Source organism: Strongylocentrotus purpuratus, unplaced genomic scaffold (assembly GCF_000002235.5).
Source record: "Strongylocentrotus purpuratus isolate Spur 01 unplaced genomic scaffold, Spur_5.0 spur5_scaffold_20, whole genome shotgun sequence".
NCBI classification, from domain to species: Eukaryota; Metazoa; Echinodermata; class Echinoidea; order Camarodonta; family Strongylocentrotidae; genus Strongylocentrotus; species Strongylocentrotus purpuratus.
Window position 1 is genome coordinate 50,936,643 of NW_022145606.1, and position 23,167 is coordinate 50,959,809.

The 23,167-nt window shown below is 36.1% G+C and overlaps 1 protein-coding gene across 1 annotated transcript in view; it reads right to left on the minus strand.

Annotated features, from left to right (window-relative positions):
• Positions 1-1,707: 1,707 nt before the first annotated feature.
• The window catches only part of LOC574589 (MAM and LDL-receptor class A domain-containing protein 1), a 69,354-nt gene continuing 47,894 nt past the window's right edge, over positions 1,708-23,167 (minus strand). Inside the window, exons 46-64 of the mRNA XM_030994049.1 lie at positions 21,985-22,128; positions 20,191-20,380; positions 19,624-19,773; positions 18,279-18,379; positions 16,928-17,092; positions 15,940-16,060; positions 14,530-14,646; positions 13,562-13,702; positions 12,509-12,771; positions 11,246-11,474; positions 10,235-10,375; positions 9,612-9,709; positions 8,873-9,037; positions 8,022-8,160; positions 6,780-6,893; positions 5,191-5,281; positions 4,100-4,175; positions 3,191-3,247; positions 1,708-1,938 (exon numbers count right to left, since the gene is read on the minus strand). Coding sequence (XP_030849909.1) covers positions 1,861-1,938; positions 3,191-3,247; positions 4,100-4,175; positions 5,191-5,281; positions 6,780-6,893; positions 8,022-8,160; positions 8,873-9,037; positions 9,612-9,709; positions 10,235-10,375; positions 11,246-11,474; positions 12,509-12,771; positions 13,562-13,702; positions 14,530-14,646; positions 15,940-16,060; positions 16,928-17,092; positions 18,279-18,379; positions 19,624-19,773; positions 20,191-20,380; positions 21,985-22,128 — 2,580 coding nt within the window. The 3' untranslated portion in view covers positions 1,708-1,860. The remainder of the gene's footprint in view (positions 1,939-3,190; positions 3,248-4,099; positions 4,176-5,190; positions 5,282-6,779; positions 6,894-8,021; positions 8,161-8,872; positions 9,038-9,611; positions 9,710-10,234; positions 10,376-11,245; positions 11,475-12,508; positions 12,772-13,561; positions 13,703-14,529; positions 14,647-15,939; positions 16,061-16,927; positions 17,093-18,278; positions 18,380-19,623; positions 19,774-20,190; positions 20,381-21,984; positions 22,129-23,167) is intronic.

Sequence of the window (23,167 nt, forward strand, 5' to 3'; positions counted from 1 at the left end):
GCACTATTTGTATAATAGGGGGAAACCTAGACGTAGTGGTCCACCTGCACACTTCATTAAGCCACAATTGAACGAACAATGAACAAGACCAGTGTCATTCATTATCCCATCGTGACTTCACCTGCGTGCAGTGCATATTCACTAATACACTTGCAAACATGAATTATTTGTATACTACATTAAAGAAATAATAATAATAAAAGATATTTCTATACTGCAAATTGCATAATGCCTCTAAAAGACAATATCTTGGATACATACAGACAGATTTTGGTAGTGACGAAAAGTACAATATTAGAGAATCAAACGCAGGTTATAATGCATGTTGATAACTACATTTAAAATGATAAAATCATTACACATCCTTAGCTTAATAGAAGCATGCAAAGAATGATACATTCCGGCATTGTGAGGGGCAGTGGCCCTTAGACTGGGAGAACCCAGGTTAGAAACTAAGTGGATCCAATTGTGCCCTTTGGTATTAAAGGTATTAATCCTCATTACCAAGTCTTTTGGAGAGAGGATTTAAAGCTGTCGGTCCCCTGGTCACTTCTTATATAAGCATACATATTCTTTCTTAGCAGTCAGGTAAAACAATCATCAAACTAAATCGACTAACTCATATTGGTATTTATCTTACATTTCAAATATCTTTCTTTTTTAAGCCCAAATATGGACAATAATATTGGATAACTCTCATTCATTCCAAATATGCATTCATGATAGATTCTCTTAGAGTACAACTCCATGACCAGAAACTTTAGCTTTAGTTTATTTATTCATTTCTGCATGGTTCATCACATTACATAGCATGATCAACATGAGATTAAACAAACAATAGCAGTAGACTTTAACAAGGCAGTTACAATCATTATACATTTACAGTAATACTGCATGGAGTAACACATACAGGTTTGGCAATATACGGTAAGCCTAAGGCTTGAAACTTTGCCACACCCATACTGTCCAATTTAACATAATATATTCCTCAAGTGATACAAAAACAAACATACTAAATATTGCTACTATTTACTAACGACAGTAGCTAAACTAATTAATTAATTATAACTAGGTACTCAAAGTATAGTGATCATATACATGTATATGGAATATAAAATACTCTTCAAACTAGCAATGATAAAAGAATGATACTTTGATGAACAACATTACAAATATCTGTAACATTATTGCTACTTTATAAATGGAATGATTTTGTTGTGAAAATAACCTTCTTTGAGTATACATAAAACGAATGAAGAAACAGATTCTAAATACATGTTGTACGCATAATGCGTGCTATACCGGGTATTCATAATTCATATTAAACGTTTTATTCTCTTTTGGTGAGTCTTTTATAACAAACTGATTTGAAAGAAAAGAAAAAGTCACATTATGGAGAAGATAAACTTAACACAATTAAAGGTAAAGACCAGTTATGGTCATACAATTGCATTGTGAAAGAAACGTTGTGGAATCGATCAGAAAAGGTTGATCATCTAGCATCTAGCATCTGCAAGGTTCTGGAATCATCAAAATGATAAGAAATTTGGCCCATTCTTCGTAAAGTTACAAGCACTATACACAGAAAGATGTATATGGGACTACCCTATATCTCTCACAGACCATGAGAGATACAAATTTACCAAATATATGAATTAGTAGGCGGTTTCCCGGCAAATTTTTTATCATCATGTATTAGTCAAAACATATTCTTTCACATGATTGGTAATGAGAGCTTCCATTTCATTTTTTGAAATTGGGGCGTTTCCAATACTGGTCTTTACCTTTAATACACATATGAAAAATGTAGTCATGACCAAATAATGGCTATATCCTGACACTGGAGGGTGCAAGATCCTATCAGGCCTCTGTTTGGGCATCTATGGGTAAGCTGGCAGGCGAGGAATACATAGGATTGTCCATGCCAGCATCAGAAGGCTAGAGTAGAGGAATGATGAAAACAGAATTTGAAATTTAGAATTTTTAGAATTTTAAGAATTGTATTGACTCTTTGGCCCCCCCTCGGGATATGAGAGTACAAACAAACATAAAAAGTATAAATAGCAATGCATGACTTGTGAATACAATTCTTATACATTATACATAGATAACGACACAAAGATATGAACGATAATAGGTTTATGGTGTATGAAAGTACAAACGTGAATGATGTAACAAACTAGTAAGCATAATGTACACATACAAAGTAGATAGTGACAATGATCAAATGGGAATGGTTTCAGTCGTTATGATTCAATTCTGGCATTTTGAAAACTATTGTCGGTTTGGAGCCAGAAGGATGTTAACTCTTGTACTTTTTAGACAGGGTTAATGACCTTTTGGCTCTGAACAGGCGACATGAAATCCTGTTTTGGATTGATATTTAATAGGGACTTTTAGATTTACACGACAAGAATGTGGACTGCTAGGTGTGGCATCCTTTAAAGGCAGTCCACGTTCCCGTCGTGCAAATCTATTGGATGAGTTGTAACCTTCCAGTCACTAATTTCAAAATTGGCAGAAATAAACGTACAGATGTAGGACAAATTTATCATAGAATCCTTAAATATCATTTATGTAAATTAGTTACAGCACTCTCAATATACGCTTCCTTTCTTCATGCCTTGTATATTCTGAGATCGATATTGTTGTTGTTCATGTATTTTGTATGTTAGAGCAGGACATCATTGTAAAGCAGTTTTTTTAACTGAATGACCTACGCTGCTTTTTAAAGAAGAAATGACTAAAACATTAAATGAATAATGAATCATCTAGCTCCCATAGCCTTTCTGCAGTAATCAACTTGTTCCAGTTGGCAATCCATCAATTCAATCTACTTTGATATTGTGAAACTAAAATCTCTTCTTGGGGGTATTTTATAAAGATCCTAAATCGAACCTAACTCTAAGTCGGACTTTACAATTATGGAAAGCCGTTAGCATCTTTGAAAATATTTGGTAACAATTATTTCAAAAGGCATAAAATGTTGATCAAATCTTTCAAATATTCTATTATCAAGGAGATTTCATGTTCTTGATGTGGAATTTATAAAAAGTCTAAAATACTTGATTTTTTGCTTTTGAATATATTTTATGTTGAGGCTACAAACGGCTCTCCATAATGTTTAAGTCTAATTTAGAGTTAAGTTCCACTTAGGATCTTTGTAAAACAGCCCCCTGTTTGTGCTTACCATTGAGTCTGATGGGTACTCTCCAAACATGCTTGTATCCACCTCTTGTAATGCAAACTGTTTGGAATATAACAAAACATAGTTTAAAATACACTAGTATCAATCAAATATACAGCCAGACCTAACAAGGGAATCCATTCTGCCTTTTCAATGTATAAGCATGCACTCTTCAATTTCCTTTTTTAGTTGAATATGTTGTACAGGTACATGCGACTTCTTTGAGAAGAGACGACTCTGTTGCATCTGTTACACGTAAAGTCTTTCCTTCACCCACTCATCTTTCCTTTTGTCTTTCAAGTTCAAGTTCAAGTTCAAGTTTTATTTCCACAAGTGGTTCATAAAAAACAACAAGTATACATACATGTTCAGACGTATAAAAAATACACAATTAACAAACAATAATATTAAGAGAAACAAATAGCGAACAAAATCTAAGAACAACTAAATACATGTAGATATAAAAAACATGTGGGGGGGACCAACAAAGGCCAGGGGCCTATCGAGGCTAATCCCCAGAACAATATTAGATATTTTGAATATTTTATACATAAAAACAAGTAAAAAAAAAAAAAAAAAAAAAAAACCCACAAACAATAGCGACATACAGTACATGATAAAACAAAATTAAGTTGGCAAATTAAACAGGCAAACAAAAAAATTATATTGTACCACTATAAGTTTGTGAATTGTTTTTATGTAAAATATACAGTTTAAATTTACGTTTAAAATTAGAAAGTGTCGGACTGTTCTTAATCTCTACTGGTATTTCTGTAAAACTATTTCCTTGTTTGAAATGTAAATATAAAGGGCTATAATAAATGTTAACATCACTGCTAAGCTTTAGCGACCCAAGGTGAAGGAACTATACATATAAATTACTAAATGGATTTTTCTTGTAGACATACTTACATTCGTGTTACCAAAATCTTTATCATATCCTGTTGTTTCCATGCCATTCCGTAGACTTGCTAAGTCTTCTTTAGATCTAGAACAGGCAGAAGAATAATGACATAATCATAAATATACTGTCTAGCACATTGTCTTTTGCCAAAACGCAGCTCAGAAAAACACTAGCTAACGATCTAAATAACCAATGGGATTGATTATTCTGATATTTAATTTGAATGTCATAACCCACCCATCAATTGATTGTGACTGGACTTTGGCTTGGTTTTGGACAAAAATCAACACAATTGGTCACTTTTTGACTAAATAGTGACCAAAATGACCAAAATGTCATAAGTATAAGGTCAATTAGACTGATATTTTTGGAATCAGTGTAGAATTTTACCTCAGATAAGCTATTCAAGTCTTGCCCATCAAAACTTCTGATTGAATCCCCTGATCTCCTAGGGTACATAACAATGCCATAGCTTATATCCGACTTTCCCCCATGAAGCATAACTTGAAACCAAGTAAACACAATGATGCAGGAAGTCATGCTTGGTATTATAAGGCCAGATTACAGAAAATATGAGGACAACATTGCACAGATAATACACATGTAAATAAACAAACCATAGTATCTGTTAAAGTACATGTAGATAGTCATATATCATCCTGTTTTCAAATGCATGGTAGTTAGTCAGTAGTGAGAAATTCAGCTATCAGCTCCCATTTTAAAATTGTAATATACTATGAATGGTTAAATAAATAAATAGAAATTGATAAATAATAATAACAATAATATTGGGTTCTTGTAAAGCGCTCATGTCTGTCGAACTTGACACTCCTGGGGATCCCGATTATTACCCTGGCCTTAGCACGGCTGCCATTACAGCAGTGTAGCATTTCAAGGACTTAATTCCTGCTAGGTATACCCATTTACATCACCTCGGTTGAGTGGGGCAATACACATCAATGTCTTGCCAAAGGACATAAGTGCCGCTGCAGGACTTGAACCGCAGACCTTGTGATCCACCGTCCGGTGACATATCCACTGGACCACGACACCTCCAATGTAGAAAATTAGCCTACTAAATGTGAAAAGTACTACAAACCTTCTTCCTTTGCACCAGTATAGGGTAGATACCGCTAGTATGATGATGAACAGGATTCCCAAGCTCACAGACAGACCCACGATCAAGGCAGCTTTATAAAGAGAAATAAAAATAGAATAAAGGTGAGTTTTCAAACATTCAAAAGAGAGACTAAGAGGGAAAGAGAGAGAGAGAGAGGGAGAGAGGGAGAGAGAGGGAGAGAGAGAGAGAGGGAGAGGGAGAGAGAGAGAGAGAGAGGGAGAGAGATGATGGATGTTACCAGAATGTTATGTTAAAGACACTATGTCCCTTTTGCAGCGCCAACCTCAAATTCTGTAGAACTTTGCAGGAGGCGAGTTGGCTCAGTCGGTAAAGCGTCCGTCTGTCGAACCAAAGATCCCGGGTTCGACTCCCACCCCAGCGGATGACTGAAACCTGCGTTGTGTTAACGTGCCCCTTCCCTTGTTCATAGACGCAGGTAATGTCAAGTGGAAAACACTCCGTCCCTCGGATAGGACGTTAAATGGAGGCCCCGTGTAGAGAAGAGTCACTACCTTTGCACGTTAAGAACCCACTGCACTATTCGTATAAGAGTAGGGGGAAACCCCGGTGTAGTGGTCCACCTGCACACACCCCCAGTATAGTATGATAATACTCTGTAAAGAGGTCTGTACTCAAAAGGAAGAAGAAGAAGAATTATGAATATGTCATATATGTCCTATCTGTGAAGTTTAAACGTTAGCAATGTCCTAATATTCAAACTATGCAAGGAAACCCGTTTACTTGCTAGACTTCACTGTCTGACACTATTGTCAGTATTGAGTGAATGACTGGCTTTTTCTTCTTCTTTGGTAATAACATACATAAAATAAGCTGTAAAGGATCTGCATACATCAATAACCCACTTCTTGTAATGGCCAAAATTAAACTGATTGAATCTTTGCGCAGCATAAAACGTACGACCATGCGGTACAATGGTCTGCAAATCAAGACTATTACTTATTGGCTCTATAGCTCCTAAGTCAATTTGACAACTAATAGTCGTTATTTTCCCACGTAAAGACATTTTAAAGACCCATTTTTTTAAGAGGAGTTCTAAATTAGTATTATCTTTCAAATGCCATTGAAATTTAACCTTTTCATTTTTTAGGCCTGCAAATGGGACATAGTACCTTTAATGTAAGATCGGGATTAACCAGAACTGGCAGTATTGTGTATCTAGCAGCTTATTAACACAGGCAGAGCTGCTAACCTTGTGCAACCAAAAAACAAACCATGATGGCAAAAAAAAAAAAAGAATTTCAAGCAAACAAAAATGAATTCTTTGAAACGAAACACTTCCAATGCAGGAATGTCCATTCCTTATACTGTTATTTCCATATTAGTACCTATAGTTCATTTACAAGTTGGTTTGTAAAAAAAAAAAAAAAAAAAAAAAATAAAATAAAATCATTCCGTACTTCATTTGCCCTCCCTTGTTTTAATAACAATTTTGAATAAGACATTGTAGTGGCAACAAACCTGAGCAGTATTCCACCATCCTCTTTTATTTAATTCTTTTATTTTTCATTGGAAGAAGCTCAGTAAGCTGGTAATGACTTTGTGCTTACTGTTAGATTCAGGAGATTCCTCAGTAGCTTTAGGTGTTTGTCTCTTTACTGTCGTTGTTTCCTCTGCCTGTGCTGTAGTGATAGGTGCTTCAGTCCTTGCTCTGGTAGATAGTACTGAAATACAAATTGAATTGAATTGAATTGAATTGATAAATTGAATTTCTTTATTGTCATGCACAAAATAAAATGAAGGCATAAAAATCGTTTTACGGCTCTCATTTGTATAAATATAACAATACATTAACATATCATAGACAGTAACTACAAATAACATAAATAAATTTAACCTCTCTGTTGAGAGCCAGGGGAATTATTTGATTATTTGTACTCCCCTGGCTCCCAAAAGACAATACTAACTTAAATAAATAGCAGAAAATGTACATGACAACAATCAATGTCATATAACATATAAATATAAATATAAATATACAAATGATAGTTTTATACTAATATTCTGATTTCTCTGACTATCATCATCAATTTTCTTATTGTTGCAAATTCTTTCCATTGATAGTCATAAATTAATAGCAAATATGTACTACCAACGGTCTTATGATATCAAACTACAAGATTCAAGATTCAAGATTTTATTGTCCATAATATAATACAGAAATTTGTTTTCCATTGGTATAACATGTAATACATAAAACATAAGACAAAAACATGGTGTCGTGTGCTGAAATCCAGAAAGGCGTCGATACTCTATAAGAAAAAGATGATGTCCAGTATATGTTGCAGCGATCTTCCCCCTTTAAATTTGTCTTTTCTTACTTCATAGGGAGACGCTGTCTCCCTTTACGCTGTATAGCCCTTCAAACTCATGTTATATCTAGTGCACATATTCATTGAGTCTGTAACTTAGTTTCTTATACCTTTTCGGATTTCTATACAATATTATGTACTGTATTGAGAAATGTATCAAATGTACAATATCATATTGATGAACATGAACATCTATATTTGAAAAGATAATATAGCAATCAATAAATCAAATATCAAAGAGGATAACAATTATACATGTATGGGGATTTTGTTACCGTAAGTAGTTGCTAGTTGAGTAGTACTCTTTGGGATAAAAAAAAGAAAAGTTATTAGGGGCCTGGGGGTGAACGTGCCCCTCCCCCTTCTCAGCTATGCAAATAGCCTACATTGTACATAATGTATATTCAAAAATATGATATACAGTAGCAATCAATACATCAATTATCAATTTTCAAAGAAGATAACAACATTTTGTTTTACCGGTAGTAGCTGGTCGGCCTACTGGAGTAGTAATCATTGGGAGACTGCTGGGTGATTTTCTGCAGTCAGGGGTAAAGGTCGTATCATCGACGGCTAAGACACTTGATGACCCTTCACCTTTAACCCCCTCTATGATGACCTACAATTCATAAACAGTGTATAGAGTGGTCAAGTGTGACGTCAACGTAATGTTAAAAACCAGAGCAAAATTACAGTGATTTTCCATTGAAATCTGTTTATGCGGATAGTCATATGCATATTTCAGCCAATACTTCACATTTTCAATTGGTTTTCAATATGTGGACATTATCTTTTATGCTCTTTCGAAAAATGAAGTTCAAATTGAGAAATTCTAAAAGTTGATTTTTATGATGTCACAGCTTTGGTACTCTATTTGTTAAAACACCAATCATTATATAATTTCAAGAGAATAAATTCATTCATAGTATCTGTAATCAGTGTTAAACTTCATACTCACAGTATTTCATGACACTTCACTTGAAAAAATTCCTGAACCCTTTCAAAACTCTCTAGAAGAAAATATTAAAGCTTAGCTTTCTTAACATAATAGCATAATAGAAATGTTATTATAATTTCCTATGGCAGCAGAAAGGGTCAAACATTACAAGCTGTAAACGGTTTCAGAGTTTTAAAGCCTCTCTGCACTAGTTAGGCCTGGAGGGATTAGACCTCCCTGCATGGTCACTGACAGGTGGTTATCTCATCAAATCAGCTCTCAATTAACATAAGAAAAGGAGGACCATGGGGGATCAACTGGCACCGCTTAGGCATTGTTTGTTAAATAGAGGGCGCAAGTAGCTACAAGTAGTGCAGTCCCGCTTAAAAGTTACCTGAAATATATTATCGCTGTCTAGAGTAAGGACCTGCTTCATCCACATTAACCCTCGATCACCAGAGTCTGTCCATCTTGACAATAGAGGGCCTCCTACAAACATGCGAGTATACACATTCAGAGTGCCGCCGGTGATGCCACTCATGTAGTAGTAGAATCGCATCTGTATATCAGAGGTAAAATATTTTTCACATGAACGAGTCTTAATTACTTTAGACAAGATTTAAATCTCAGTATTGCATTATCTTCTCACTATACCAGACATTAATTTGTATAGTACGCTGAAACCTGTCTATAAATACCACTCAAGGGAGGCAAGAACAGTGGACTTTATAGGCAGGTGGTCTTTATGTACAGGTTTCTGTAGTACATGTTTTGGTGAGAAACCATTTTCAAGGGAAAAAGGAGGTCTTTGTAGACAGGTGGTCTTTCTATATAGGTGGTCACTAAAGCAAGTTTGATGTACATGTACAAGTTTTAGCCTCCATTATTTAAACGATTCTACTAATTCTAATTTTGCATTCCTAATATCCATTATGTTCTTGAAATAATCTCATTGCATTACATATTTCATGTGTTCACTATCATCTTTAACATGACCCGTTGCCAGTAATAACGTGGTGGGAAGAAATCCCTTGATGCAATTGTAATACACTGTATTTTATTACAGTGTATTACAATTGCATCAATGAGGCAATGTTTTAACAGACTGGTATAACATCTCAGGAGTAACTAACCTGGCAGTTGGCACTGGTTGGCTGGATAATGTAGCTCCCGAGTTGTGTTATGTCACCATTACTTGCTTGGTTTGATGGGTCCATGTACATAAAGGATCCTGTGGAATAAAAAGAAAATAATTGAAGGCTCTCAGCTGGAAGCACCAAATTAAAAAGTAATGTTTCTTTTGAGCAAATTCAATAGAAATGCACTGCAGAATCAAGGGTGCGTTTATTGACCAATTCTTTGCCTAGAATCAGGTTTCTCAAATGCCTTTCAGGCAAATTTTTAAGGTGATAAACGCAAAGCCTTTTTCAAACGTCTTTAGATATGGGCATATTGTAACGCCAAAACAGGTGCGTTTTGAATGTGACATACAGCCGGATTGATGATTAATGCATATTGTCTGAAAGATTATAATTCTTTTAAAAAGTAGCATAATTTTAAAGCTATAGAACTATTCTGTGAATGTACATGTTTAAATGTATGAATTTTTACATCAAAAGTGCAGCCCAGATTTGACAGCAGTTTAACAATCTCTAAGAAAATGCAGCTTCATTATGGGATAAAAGGTGCTAGAAAACGAAAGACATTCATCTAGAAAAAAAGAATATATTGTTCTTTGTTTGTGTTTTTGCTTTACCATCGCCTGAATCAAGGGTGTGGTCAAAGGTCAACAGGTTCATATCCTGGCCTTGTACTCTCGACCAATCAAAATCATTCTCTGCCATCAGGCTCCAGACCTCACAGAGACCGCTCTCAAAGTCACATTGCGTGTACGAGGCTGAAATGAAATGAGGGGGATATAAGAACGAAAATAAAATTGCAGAAAAAACAAACATTTCTATATCATTTGTGAAAAACTAATCTTTGAAAAAAGAAAAATTCTTATAAAGAAAAAGAGTTTTTGGGGAAGAAAAGAAAATGTGAAAAAAAGAAAATTGAAGAAAAAAAAATGTTGATAAAAAAAATTACCATGTGTAATTTGTGTAATTGGTGACATACAGTCCTCACGAGGGCAACATGCATTGATTAAATATATATTAATTTCACCAGCTGGTCGATATAACCATTGAAAGTGACCAGTTAGGAAAATATAACAATTACGATCCTAGCAATCGATATCACGTGACAAGCTCTGAACCAATCACATCTCGGTATCTAAGCTATCTAATATAAACATGTACAGACCACGGCATTTTTCATCGCCCTTGTTACTTTTTATACCACATAAGAACTATAAATGCAAATGTGAATTCGGTGCCAGGAGTAGGAAAGTCTCACCACAACTTGCTTCACCATTGCCGTCAGTTATATTTGTGTGACATCCTTATTTTAAGTCATATAATCTATTTTGTGGATAGCAAAGGATTACAACTATTAGAATTTGGTTTCAGGAGGGGCAAAAATATGCTAACTTGCTTCATCATCGCTTCTGTTTTACAATGTGCATATCAAAATTAAAACAGATGCATATTTGCTGTCATGAGTAGGATAGTCTTACAACTGACTTCAGTGTTGCCGTTGTCGCCATCTATACAGCAATTCTTAGTAATGTCACACTACTGATCGGATAGCACTGAATAAACTTATCTCACCTGCATCAAAATAGTCATTGTGGTATCAGGATGGGATAAACATTTAGTGTACTTACCACAACTTGCTTCATCGCTGCCATTGTCGCTATCTGTACAGCAGTCCTTTGTGAAGTCACATTGGTCATCTCTAGGATAGCAATGCTCCGCAGCACACTGGTAGTAATTAGATTCACATGGGATGGAAGATGGGGACACGTCAAAGGCACAGTTATCAAAGCGGATGTCATCGATGGCGTAGCCTCCTGAAGCAGGGGTGGTTTGTTGGTTACCAGCCTCTATCAAGATCTGTACATGAGGATGGATAGATGCAGGAGTTTGGGATGGACAAAGAAACAAGTAAAGGGAAATCAGAAGGGAGAGAGAAAAAGATAAAAAAATAAGACAGTTATTGAGGTGAAAATGACCACAGGAATGTGGGGGAATGTAGGAAGAAACAAGGATACTGTTTAGAGGCAGATAATATTTTAGGACCAACAATTGTTTTACCTCATTCATCTAAGCTTTTACATCTTAACTTACATCATTCAAGACACTATGTTCACATATCCTTTAAACAATTCAGTCAATTTATACAGAGATGATTGACTTATTTAGAATGATTGAACTTGAATCATTGCTTCTGAGCAAAATGGTTTGGCCCAACTCTCTCTCTCTAAGTGCCATATCGATTTTGGCAATCATGCTGTTCCACAACCCTCAGCTCCTAGCTTTCTCTATTAACTCTTAAGCTGCCACCCATACAATGCACCCAGTGCCACAGTGCTAATCCCTATTGTGCCAGCCACAAATCCCCTGTGTGCCAAGTTAATTCTACTGTTAGTTCAAGTGCGTGTTTTTTAATTCTTACAAAAAACAAATCGCTAAATTCCTCGAGAAAATCCAATCTGACTGTTGTATATGAAGAAGCGTAATCGAAAGCCGATAATCTGATGCACGCGATAGTACTTTCAATAGTGCTGCAAAAGCACTCAGCACGGTGCAATGGGCATGAACAATAACTGTTATTACATGTGCGTGCTAGCGTGCACAAAGCAGACAAGCGGTAGCTCGCTAGCATGAACGTAGCAATCAATCGATAGCGCGCTCGCGTGCACACGGCACTATAACAATAGCGCGCTAGCAGTCTCATGGCAGGATATGAGTTAACACCACTGCCAGTTCTTTGACTCCTCTCTCTTTAACTTCTTTAGACTGTCCATCCAAAATATCCTTCTTCTTCTCCTACTCCTCCTTACCACAAGTCAAAGCAAGATTCTCTATGCCTTCTTTACGTGTAATGTGGCCCAACTACGATGTTCAATTTGACCCTATGAACTCACATTGAAATTAGACAGGCAGGGTGGTAGGGCAATATTGGCCTGTGTCCACTGTGACGAGATTGCATTGTCCTCATTGATGATCATGACGGTTCTATCCACGCCTCCTACTCTGCGCTTCATCTCAAGGTTACCGTAGGTGGAGCCATAGATGTAGTACCACACAGAAGCTATGCAGCTGGTCCCTGCCTGGCCAAACTTAGGGCTGACCAAGGATGCATAGTGGTTTCTGGTGCTGGTCAATCCATCAACAAAGTAGTAGATACCTGAATAGATAAGAAAGACAGAATGAATGAAATATGATACAGATGGCTATAGGACACCTACCCCCCTAGGGCAACCATCCTCTAGGAGGTAGTTGTCTGGGGGGTAGTTGTTCGGGGGTAGTTGTCCTAGGGGGTAGTTGACTGGGGGTGGTTATCTGGGGGTGTATGTCCAGGGGGTAGGTGTCGATCCGGATACGGATATAGATATATTCTACGACAATCCTAATATGTACAAACTATCGGAGATGTCTCGCATAGCCACTCATGCTGACTTGATATAGGCAGTTAAGGAAATTAAACATCAAACCCACAGCGTAGGGAAAATAAATGATGATGATAATGAGTAGATCAGAAAGAGGTATGAGTACAATCTGATATAATTTACTCCAAACCTGTTGGAAAATACTACAGGAGATGCCCCATGCTTCCAGTTTCTCTGGAATAGCCAATCACCATGGCTTGAGATAAGCCATAAAGGAAATAAACATCTAACCCAACAGAGTAGGAAAAACAAATGTTAAATGGTGAACATGTTGTAAGACCTAAGATTAAAGGGGATCTCAAAAAGTATATGTCAAAGTGAATAGCATGAAAGTATGCCCAATGATGCCCCAAATACCCTTCGATCACAAATATATGTTTTCTTTCTTTCTTTTTCTTGGGGGGGGGGGGGGGGAGGAGGGCTGCATCACTACAAAATGATTTCGCCCAGATATGTTTCATTGTTATAAACACAAATCAAAGTCACAAGAATGTAATACAATAACTTGGAATGAGTTTTCATACTTACCCATCGGACTACCCCGTGAATGATCCAAGATGGGTCCAGCGAAAGTGGCATCCTCTGAATTATTGTACCTGGACCAGTCAAAATTATCATTAACCCCCTGGGTCCACATACACAGATCATCCTCAAAGTCACACACAGATGCTAAAGAAAATAAAGAGAAGTTCATTTTTCATTCACAGGCATTTGATGAGGTCTAGGAATAAGGTCTACAAAAAAAAGAAGATGTTGTACTGCCCCCTTTGCGACCGACCCCAAAATCTTGAAATTTACAGTTAGCTTAAAAAAAATCAAAAAAAAATCAAAAATCTACCGTTTTTTAGAAAAAAAATGTATTAAAGCATTCAAAGAGATATCAGCCCAAAGAGAGAGTTTAAAAAAACTTTAAAAAAGAAGAACGACCGACCCATGTTTTGGCACCTAAAGGGCAATACAACATTTTTTTTTAGGCCTAACTGATTAGAAAGTGTAGCCAATCTGAATAGAGTGAATTGAATAGCGGCAAAATGATTTAATATAGTGTACAAAGTTAAATGTATGAAGTTGGATGGTTGGCTTGAAATTGCAAAAGTCACAGCAACATTCAACCCATGTAAATTGTTCTTCATTTGAGAGGATTATTTACGGGGGAAATAAGGTACACATACATTTCAAAATGTTTAAAGGCTAATCATGAGAAAGTTTATTTACAGAAAGATAATAAAAACTTTACTCAGATACCCAAAGACGAGTACCTGTATGTACATTTTCATTCATCAACCCTAAATCTTAAGAATTTCCATCCAAACTGCATCAAAACTACCACTTCTATACATTACATTGAGCAAAGGTTATGAAGTGGAGATTACTAACATTGCACACACGGGCATTAAGTCAGGTCAGACTACGTACTACTCATTCTATTTTAAAATGGATTTAGATGCTCTCTGCTAGCGTGACAATGAATATTGATGAATATCAGAGATACTTACGGCAATCTATCTCATCGGAAACATCATCACAATCGTAAATAAAGTTACAGAACTTCTCTGACGCGATGCATGTACCATCTTTGCAGGCTCTCTCACCAACGTCACAGTGTGGGCTATCTGTAAGGTCAAATGTCAATGAAGACAAACAATTTCTCTTATTAGGGATGTAAAGTGTGTATTAACTTCATCAGAAAAGTAACAGTAATAGTGTAGAGGAATTGTGTGACTTAGAGAAAAAATGTTTTGGTTGTGAAGATCTGTTATCTCTCTGCTGGAAGCCTGAATAGCATTTAACGCCTTTCTACATGTAGCTCTCAGCAGACAGATTTAAGAACTCCAGCTTTTCTCTGTGATTCACCTGATTGTATATTTAACACAGTCCTCAAATTCAAGCTTCCTATCCCACCGCTACCATCATGTTATAGAGTGGTGAAGTGTGACGTCATCAAAAATCTATTTTTAGAATTTCTCAATTTTTTCTTCATATTCGGAAAGAACATCAAAAATAATGTCCAAATGTCGAAAACCAATTGAATATGTTAAGTATTGGCTGAGATATAACCATCTGAATGAATATATGTCCTATGGGAACTCAGTGTTATACGCTCTGGCTCCTAACCATTAGGAGCCAGAGCATATAACACTGAGTTCCTATGGGGAGTATATTTATTCAGATGGTCATATCTCAGCCAATACTTAACATATTCAATTGGTTTTCGACATTTGGACATTATTTTTGATGTTCTTTCGGAATATGAAGAAAAAATTGAGAAATTCTAAAAATAGATTTTTATGACGTCACAGCTTCGGTACTCTATACTTATTAGTTTAATGATACACAGTATAGTCTGTCTGAGAAAGTACCAATAAGTTGAAGAGAAACCACAAATTGCTCAGTTGTATCTGCATAATTGATATCCCTAACACATTCTTTGTAGGCATTACAAAGAATATGATAATACTAATAATATCGGGTTCTTGTATAGCGCTCATATTTGTCAGACTAGACACTCCTGGTGCTCCCGATTATTACCCTGGCATTAGCACGACTGACATTACGGTGCTCTAGCATTTCAAGGAATTAATTCCTGTCAGGTACCCATTTACATCACCTGGATCGAGTGTGGCAAATGTAGATCAATGTCTTGCCAAAGGACATTAGTGCCGCGGCCGGACTTGAACCGCGGACCTTGTGATCCACATTCCGGTGACAAATTCACTCGACTACGACACCTCTAACTTTTAAAGAATCACAGAAATAAAATATTTCAGGCTCACTGACTAATGGACACTAATACAGAGGCTGCAACTTCAGGGATTGTTAGAATGAATTAAGATATTAATTGAAATTCGCTAAACATATGGTAACATATTCTTGACTGAAAGAACAAAAACTTCTTGCAATTTGACCTGTAGGTGTGACTGATTCAGGTAACGTCTGATCAGGGTCTTTGATGCATCCTGGTGTCATTGTGATGTCATCAAGCGCTATGCTGTCATCCAGACCTCCTGCGATACCTTCAAAGTACACCTACAGGAAAGAGAAAATGGTCTTACAAATTATTATCATAATTATCATTATTATTACCGGTACCATTATTATTATGACGATTACCATTATTATTATCATTAGGTACAGCCTAAATGAATGAATGATGATAGGTAAGAGATTGGTCAGTGTTTAGACAACACATCCTAAACGTGATGTACGCGTACCATGATTGTATTTACCCCTACAATAACGGCATTATTACACGACCAGACGTTGACTCAACGCCAGTTGTACGTGAGATGAAGACGCTTAGATGTGGACAATGTGTGGAAGGTGTTTACCGGTAGGCAGTACTTGTATCGTCTAGAGCGATAGTACATTTCTGGGGTAGCATCAGTTGGAAACAGAAATAGTGTTTATTTTCCTTCAGGAAGGAAACAAGTACAATTGCCGGAGGGAAATGTATTTTTTTTAAATCTTCTTCATTAATTATTAATATCTTTAAAATATCCTAGCCCAAGCATTAAGAGCTATTTTGACTATGTAAAAATTATTTTCTTTCCTGTTGCATCATAGTCTCTAAGCTAGCTTGAATCGCTGATTGCAGCAATGCCAGCCATTCAGCTAGATGAAGCAATATGGCAGCTTAAAATGTGAAATTAGGTGGAAAAAAAATGAAAGTTGGCTGAAGAAATAACATTACTTGCTTGCTTGTTTGTTTTACCTGAATGCTAAGAAAGCATGTGTATGCTTGAAAGCAACCAGGTGACCAGCGGCTTTAAGACCTCTCCAAGGGACTTGGTAGTGCCTTACCAAAGAGTACTCATGCATCTACTTGGGTTCGAATTCCTCTATTTACTTAATGATAAATGTCTGTAAATATTAATAAAAATGACAATTATTTACCTTGAATTTATATCCGGTGTCCATTGGGACAGTGTACTTAATCCATGCCTCTCCTGTTGATGTAGTCTGTGTCCAGGTCCTTACTGGATCATCATGGGTCGATACTTGGGTCAGAACACTCAGGCGATTCACATTAGCTCCGTTCATGAAGGCCCAGAAACGAAGCTAAAATGGGAAGGGAGATATACAACTGTCATGTAAAAATAGACGACATTTAGACATCCTTACAAAAACACAGAGTGGGGGAATGTGAGAGAAATTTTATTCATTTGTTTATTGCAACCATGTTTTAGATTTCATAAAAAGACGGGGGAAAGCAAGCAAGAAGGGTAGAGAGTGGGAAAGAGAGGAAGAAGGTAAGGTATAGGAGGAGAAAGAGAGAGAGATAAGTGGAAAGAATAAATAGCTTAAAACCATTAGAAAGATAGAGTAAAGCTAACTTTCATACTTTAATGTAATCAACCCATCTGCAGATAACAATTTATATGATATGTATGACATGTAATGAAGTAATGAAGTAGCTTTACACGTCGTTGGAATAATGAACCCTTACACCAATGAACAGCATTAAAGTGATACTAAACTGATAAACTGTCTGCCCTCAAGTAATGTTTATTGCATAGCGCCATCCCATGGTCAACTTGCCAATAGTGTATAACCCAATGCCTAATTCCCACTTTGCAGAGGACTCGATGCGAGAACCGAGAGTGCAGCTATGGAAGCAGTGGGTAAATACAGGACCATACTGCTACAGCTGATCTGAGTTGGCGCTAGAGGGGATTTTGTGATAGTGCTGTTAGTACAGTATGGCTTTAAAGCCCATCTATACTAGTGTACAGGAGGGATTAGACCACCCTGCAAGGTCACTGACAGGTGGTTTTGTCATCAAATCAGCTCTCAATTAACATAAGAAATAGGGCACAATGGGAGATTAACAGGTAAAGCGAGTTCGTAATTAGGATTTTCGCATGGGCAGATAAAGGTCATTCGTACCCAAATTGTAAAACCATTGAGACGATTACTCGGATCGTGCTCATGAAAGTTATGTAATCAGTATTCATGTATGCACCAACGGTACATTTTCTGATACACAGGTGGAAGTATTCTTCTCAAGAGGGCAAACAAAAGGTATTCATGAAGCACCTCCATCACTTTGGCAGTGATTATTCTAAAATGCACAGGTGGGAAGTATCCATCGTGTCTAAGATCTGTGGATATTTTGGGGTCATGCGGTCCAGAGCTATTACGAACTCGCCTATTAGACATTGTTGGCTGTATAGAGGGCGCAAGTAGCTATAAGTAGTACATTATGGCTATTAATGGAGGTGAATACAGAGGCAAAGACACTGACCTCACAGTCTCCAGAGTTTTGAGGTCTAGAATAAATTAGCCCATCCAGCAAAGCCTTCTTGTTTGCGTCACCTTCAGCTGAGTCCAGATAGAAGTAATGGCCTAAAAGAGAGGTGTTATTAAAGGTAACACAAAGTTTTGGAAAATTTTGAAAATTGGGTGGATAAGTGATTATTTACCATTTTGATATATTTGGATGCCCCTGTGGATGTATTATATACACTAGAAGAATTAGCCCCTAAAACACTTCTGCTTTCAAGAAAAATTGAATATAAAAATTTACCGGTGCTCCTGGTAAATTTTGAAAAATTTCAAATAGCGCCTACGGCCGTACAAAGTTAGCTGCGACCATGAAAGTCTCAGAATATGTCGTTGTGATATATAATTTCCAAACGGGAATAGCTAATCAGTCGACTTTAGTCAAGAAACTGTTGTTTCATAGCTTAATTAAGATCTTGACCTTGAAAGGGAGCTATACAACATAAAGAGTTTATTATTTACAATTTCAAAACTTTAGACTCGTTTTCAACCGCGACAACGATCACTTAATATTGGATCGCGTTTGCTTCCAATATGTTCAATTGAACCAAATTCATGACCCCATACCAAAACTTTGTATTACCTTTAATACTATCATTATTATAAACATTATTATTATTAACAGTATGAATACTGATGAGGCTCCCCTGGGTAAACAAGACATATTATTATTATTACAGTGGGTTCTAAAAGGTAGTGACTCTCCTCTAAAATGTGCCTCCATTTAACGTCCTATCCGGGGACGGGTTGTTTTTAACTGTAACATAACCTGCGCCTATGATACAGGGGAGGTGTATTAACACGGACGGCAAGCTTCAGTCATTTGAACTCACAATCTTTGGTTCAACAGGCAGACACTTCACCAACTGAGCCAACTCGACTTCATGTGTACACATGTAGTCCTAATGAGGACTGCTATGTTGTAGAGAGGATAGATAAATAAACAAACTCAGGGGGTAGGGGTACTCTTTCTTGCTTCGTCAACTACAATACTTTAAACCCTTTCTCCTTTTCTCAACAAATATTTACAGTAACTCCTTTCAAGGACCTCCATATTAAAACCCTTAAACCACACCCATCTTAACACTTGAACAAAAAAACACTTCTTGGACCCATAATTTTAGGCGTGGTCATTATTACTACCACTCACCAGTTGAATTAACATACTTGTAGGAATGGTCATCAGAGGAACCCCCGCTGTGGTTACCCTTATAAAATAAAGGGCCAAAGCCATCTCTACACTATACATTAACATAAAATTAATGGACACATGTCATATATGCATGGTCATTATCACTAGCACCTACCGGTTGGATTGCCATAGGTGTGGTCATCAGAGGGCCCTCCATCTACCTCACCTTGGAAACCATTAAACCACACCCACTCTAGGTCATCTTCTGAATCCTGGCTCCAATCGCATACTGTGCCTGATTCAAAGTTACACATTCTGTATGCACCTGAGGAACACAGAGAAGAGATGATGACATTATACGACGGGACAGACTTCATGAATTATGAGGAACAATGCTTAAAGACAAACCAAAACTAAAACTCATGGACATAACTATTTGTTTTCAAAATGCATTAGTTCAAAGTCCAGAGACCTTATTGTTTATCTATGTCATTTCAACAACAACAAAATACTGAAATTCAGCTAAATAGGTCACTCTCTTTTGGCAAAGGGGGGGGGGGGGGGAGGGCACACCTCCTAAAATAATTACTTTTTATTAGCTTTGTTTTTTCTTCATCCTTCATCAGTTAGGATCATCATCACATTCATTTGTGAATTTATAATGGTTTGGAAGTAAAACTCATTTGAATTGAATTAAGAATTACAATCAGAGACAAATTAAAACTGAAACTTAGTGACTTACTGCATGTATTTTCATCTGTTCCATCTCCACAGTCGTTAGCGTAATCACATTGAGCTGTGTATGGCACACAGAGCTGGTTATCACACTGGATCTCACATGGGACATAGGACTCCACTGCACAGCCGGTGAATGAGATGGCGTCAATGGCAATGATATCACTGTCTGATTCCACAAACCCAGCAAATAAGAGCTGGAGAATGATAGGATAAAAGAGAAAGGGTATAACTGTCTTAAATAGAACGATTACTAATAATTACCTACATGTAAATGTGCATGTATACTCAATAGCTGCTTGGGTCTAATTTCATTCTATGTATTAATTTTATTTCTCATCTTGCCTTTCTCTCCCTCAATTTTCTTACCTCTTCCTCTCTGTCTGTCTGTCTCTCGTTTCTCCATGACCCAGCTACTACTTCTACTACTAATATTACTACTTCTACTACTACTACTACTACTACTACTACTACAGCCACTACTACCACCCCTGCTACTACTACTACTACTACTAATATTACTACTTCTACTACTACAGCCACTACTACCACCTTGCTGCTACTAGTACTACTACTACTACTACTACTACTACATGTACTACTACCTCTACTACTACTACTACTACTTCTATTACTAATACTGTTACTATTATTATTAATAATATTACTACTACTACTACTACTACTACCTCTACTACTACTACTACTTCTATTACTAATACTGTTACTATTACTATTAATAATATTACTACTACTACTACTACTACTACTACCATTATAACTATTACTACTACTTCTATTACTAATACTGTTACTATTACTATTAATAATATTACTACTACTACTACTACTACCATTATAACTATTACTACTACTTCTATTACTAATACTGTTACTATTACTATTAATAATATTACTACTACTACTACTACTACTACTACCATTATAACTATTACTACTACTTCTATTACTAATACTGTTACTATTACTATTAATAATATTACTACTACTACTACTACTACCATTATAACTATTACTACTACTTCTATTACTAATACTGTTACTATTACTATTAATAATATTACTACTACTACTACTACTACTACTACCATTATAACTATTACTACTACTTCTATTACTAATACTGTTACTATTACTATTAATAATATTACTACTACTACTACTACTACTACCATTATAACTATTACTACTACTTCTATTACTAATACTGTTACTATTACTATTAATAATATTACTACTACTACTACTACTACTACCATTATAACTACTACTACTACTTCTATTACTAATACTGTTATATTACTATTAATAATATTACTACTACTACTACTACTACCATTATAACTATTACTACTACTTCTATTACTAATACTGTTACTATTACTATTAATAATATTACTACTACTACTACTACTACCATTATAACTATTACTACTACTTCTATTACTAATACTGTTACTATTACTATTAATAATATTACTACTACTACTACTACGATTATAACTATTACTACTACTTCTATTACTAATACTGTTACTATTACTATTAATAATATTACTACTACTACAACTACTACCTCTACTACTACTACTACTACTACTACTTCTATTACTAATACTGTTATATTACTATTAATAATATTACTACTACTACTACTACTACCATTATAACTATTACTACTACTTCTATTACTAATACTGTTACTATTACTATTAATAATATTACTATTAATAATATTACTACTACTACTATTACTACTACTTCTATTACCGCACTATACCTGATAGGTAGTTTCTCTCCTCCCCATACCAACATCTACACTCATCCAGTAGGTGCTCTGAGATTGGGATGGGGTCCATAGAGTGTAGCCAGACTGATCGGTCATCTTCACCTCCAGTTTGAACTCAACCGTAGAAGAGGATGTCTGTTCAGGGAAATGAGAAAGGAGAGAGATAATAATAATAATAATAATGAACGTTATTTGTATAGCGCATATCACTAACACAAAGAAAGTCCCTATACGCTTAGAAAAGAAGGAAATAGAGATAGAGCGGAATAGAAATGAACGATACATGAAAATAATTAATTACAAACAACAATAATGATACGCAACTCCTATATAGCTTACATGAGATAGAAGAAACATTTGATCATCTTTGTTACTGACCATTATCAGTCTCATACACACTTTGAAATGTTAGAAGTGTCGTAGTGGAGTGGTTTAAAGGTAAAGACCAGTTTTGGAAACGCCCCCCTCTCAAAAATGAAATGGAAGCTCTTATTACCAACCATGTGAAAGAATATGTTTTGACTAATGCATAATGAACTAATTTTGCTGAGAAACAGCCTACTAATTGATATATTTTGTAAAATATTATATCTATTTGGACCTGACAGATACCGCGTACGTGTTGCGTAGTCCCATATACATCTTTCTGTGTACAGTGCGGGTACCTTTACCAAGACTGGGCCAAATTTCTTATCATTTTGATGATTCCAGAACCTTGCAGTACACACCAATACTTATATGCTAGATGATCAAACTTTTCTGATCGATTCCACAACGTTTCTTTCACAATGCAATCGCATGACCATAACTGGTCTTTATCTTTAAGCACATGACTTAAAATTCAAAGGTCTATTATCATTATTAATTCAGTGTTGTGATGTCTTCTTTATTCTTTAACTGTCACCCCATAGGGGCAGGGGCTAGGGAGAACAAAATCTTGAATACTGTAAAGTTCACAATAATTACTAAAGAAGAATAGCCCACCCCTCCCCAGTACTCCAGCATCAATCTTAGCTCCCCCCCCCCCCAAAAAAAAAAGGGCACTTGAAAATGTGAAAATCATTTACGTGTGATTGATAAAGAGCTCAAAGTGACAAGTCAACATAAAAATAACAACCCTTTTTTCAGTGAAAGACGAAAACAAGATATTTTTTGTTGTTCAGTCAAACCTACT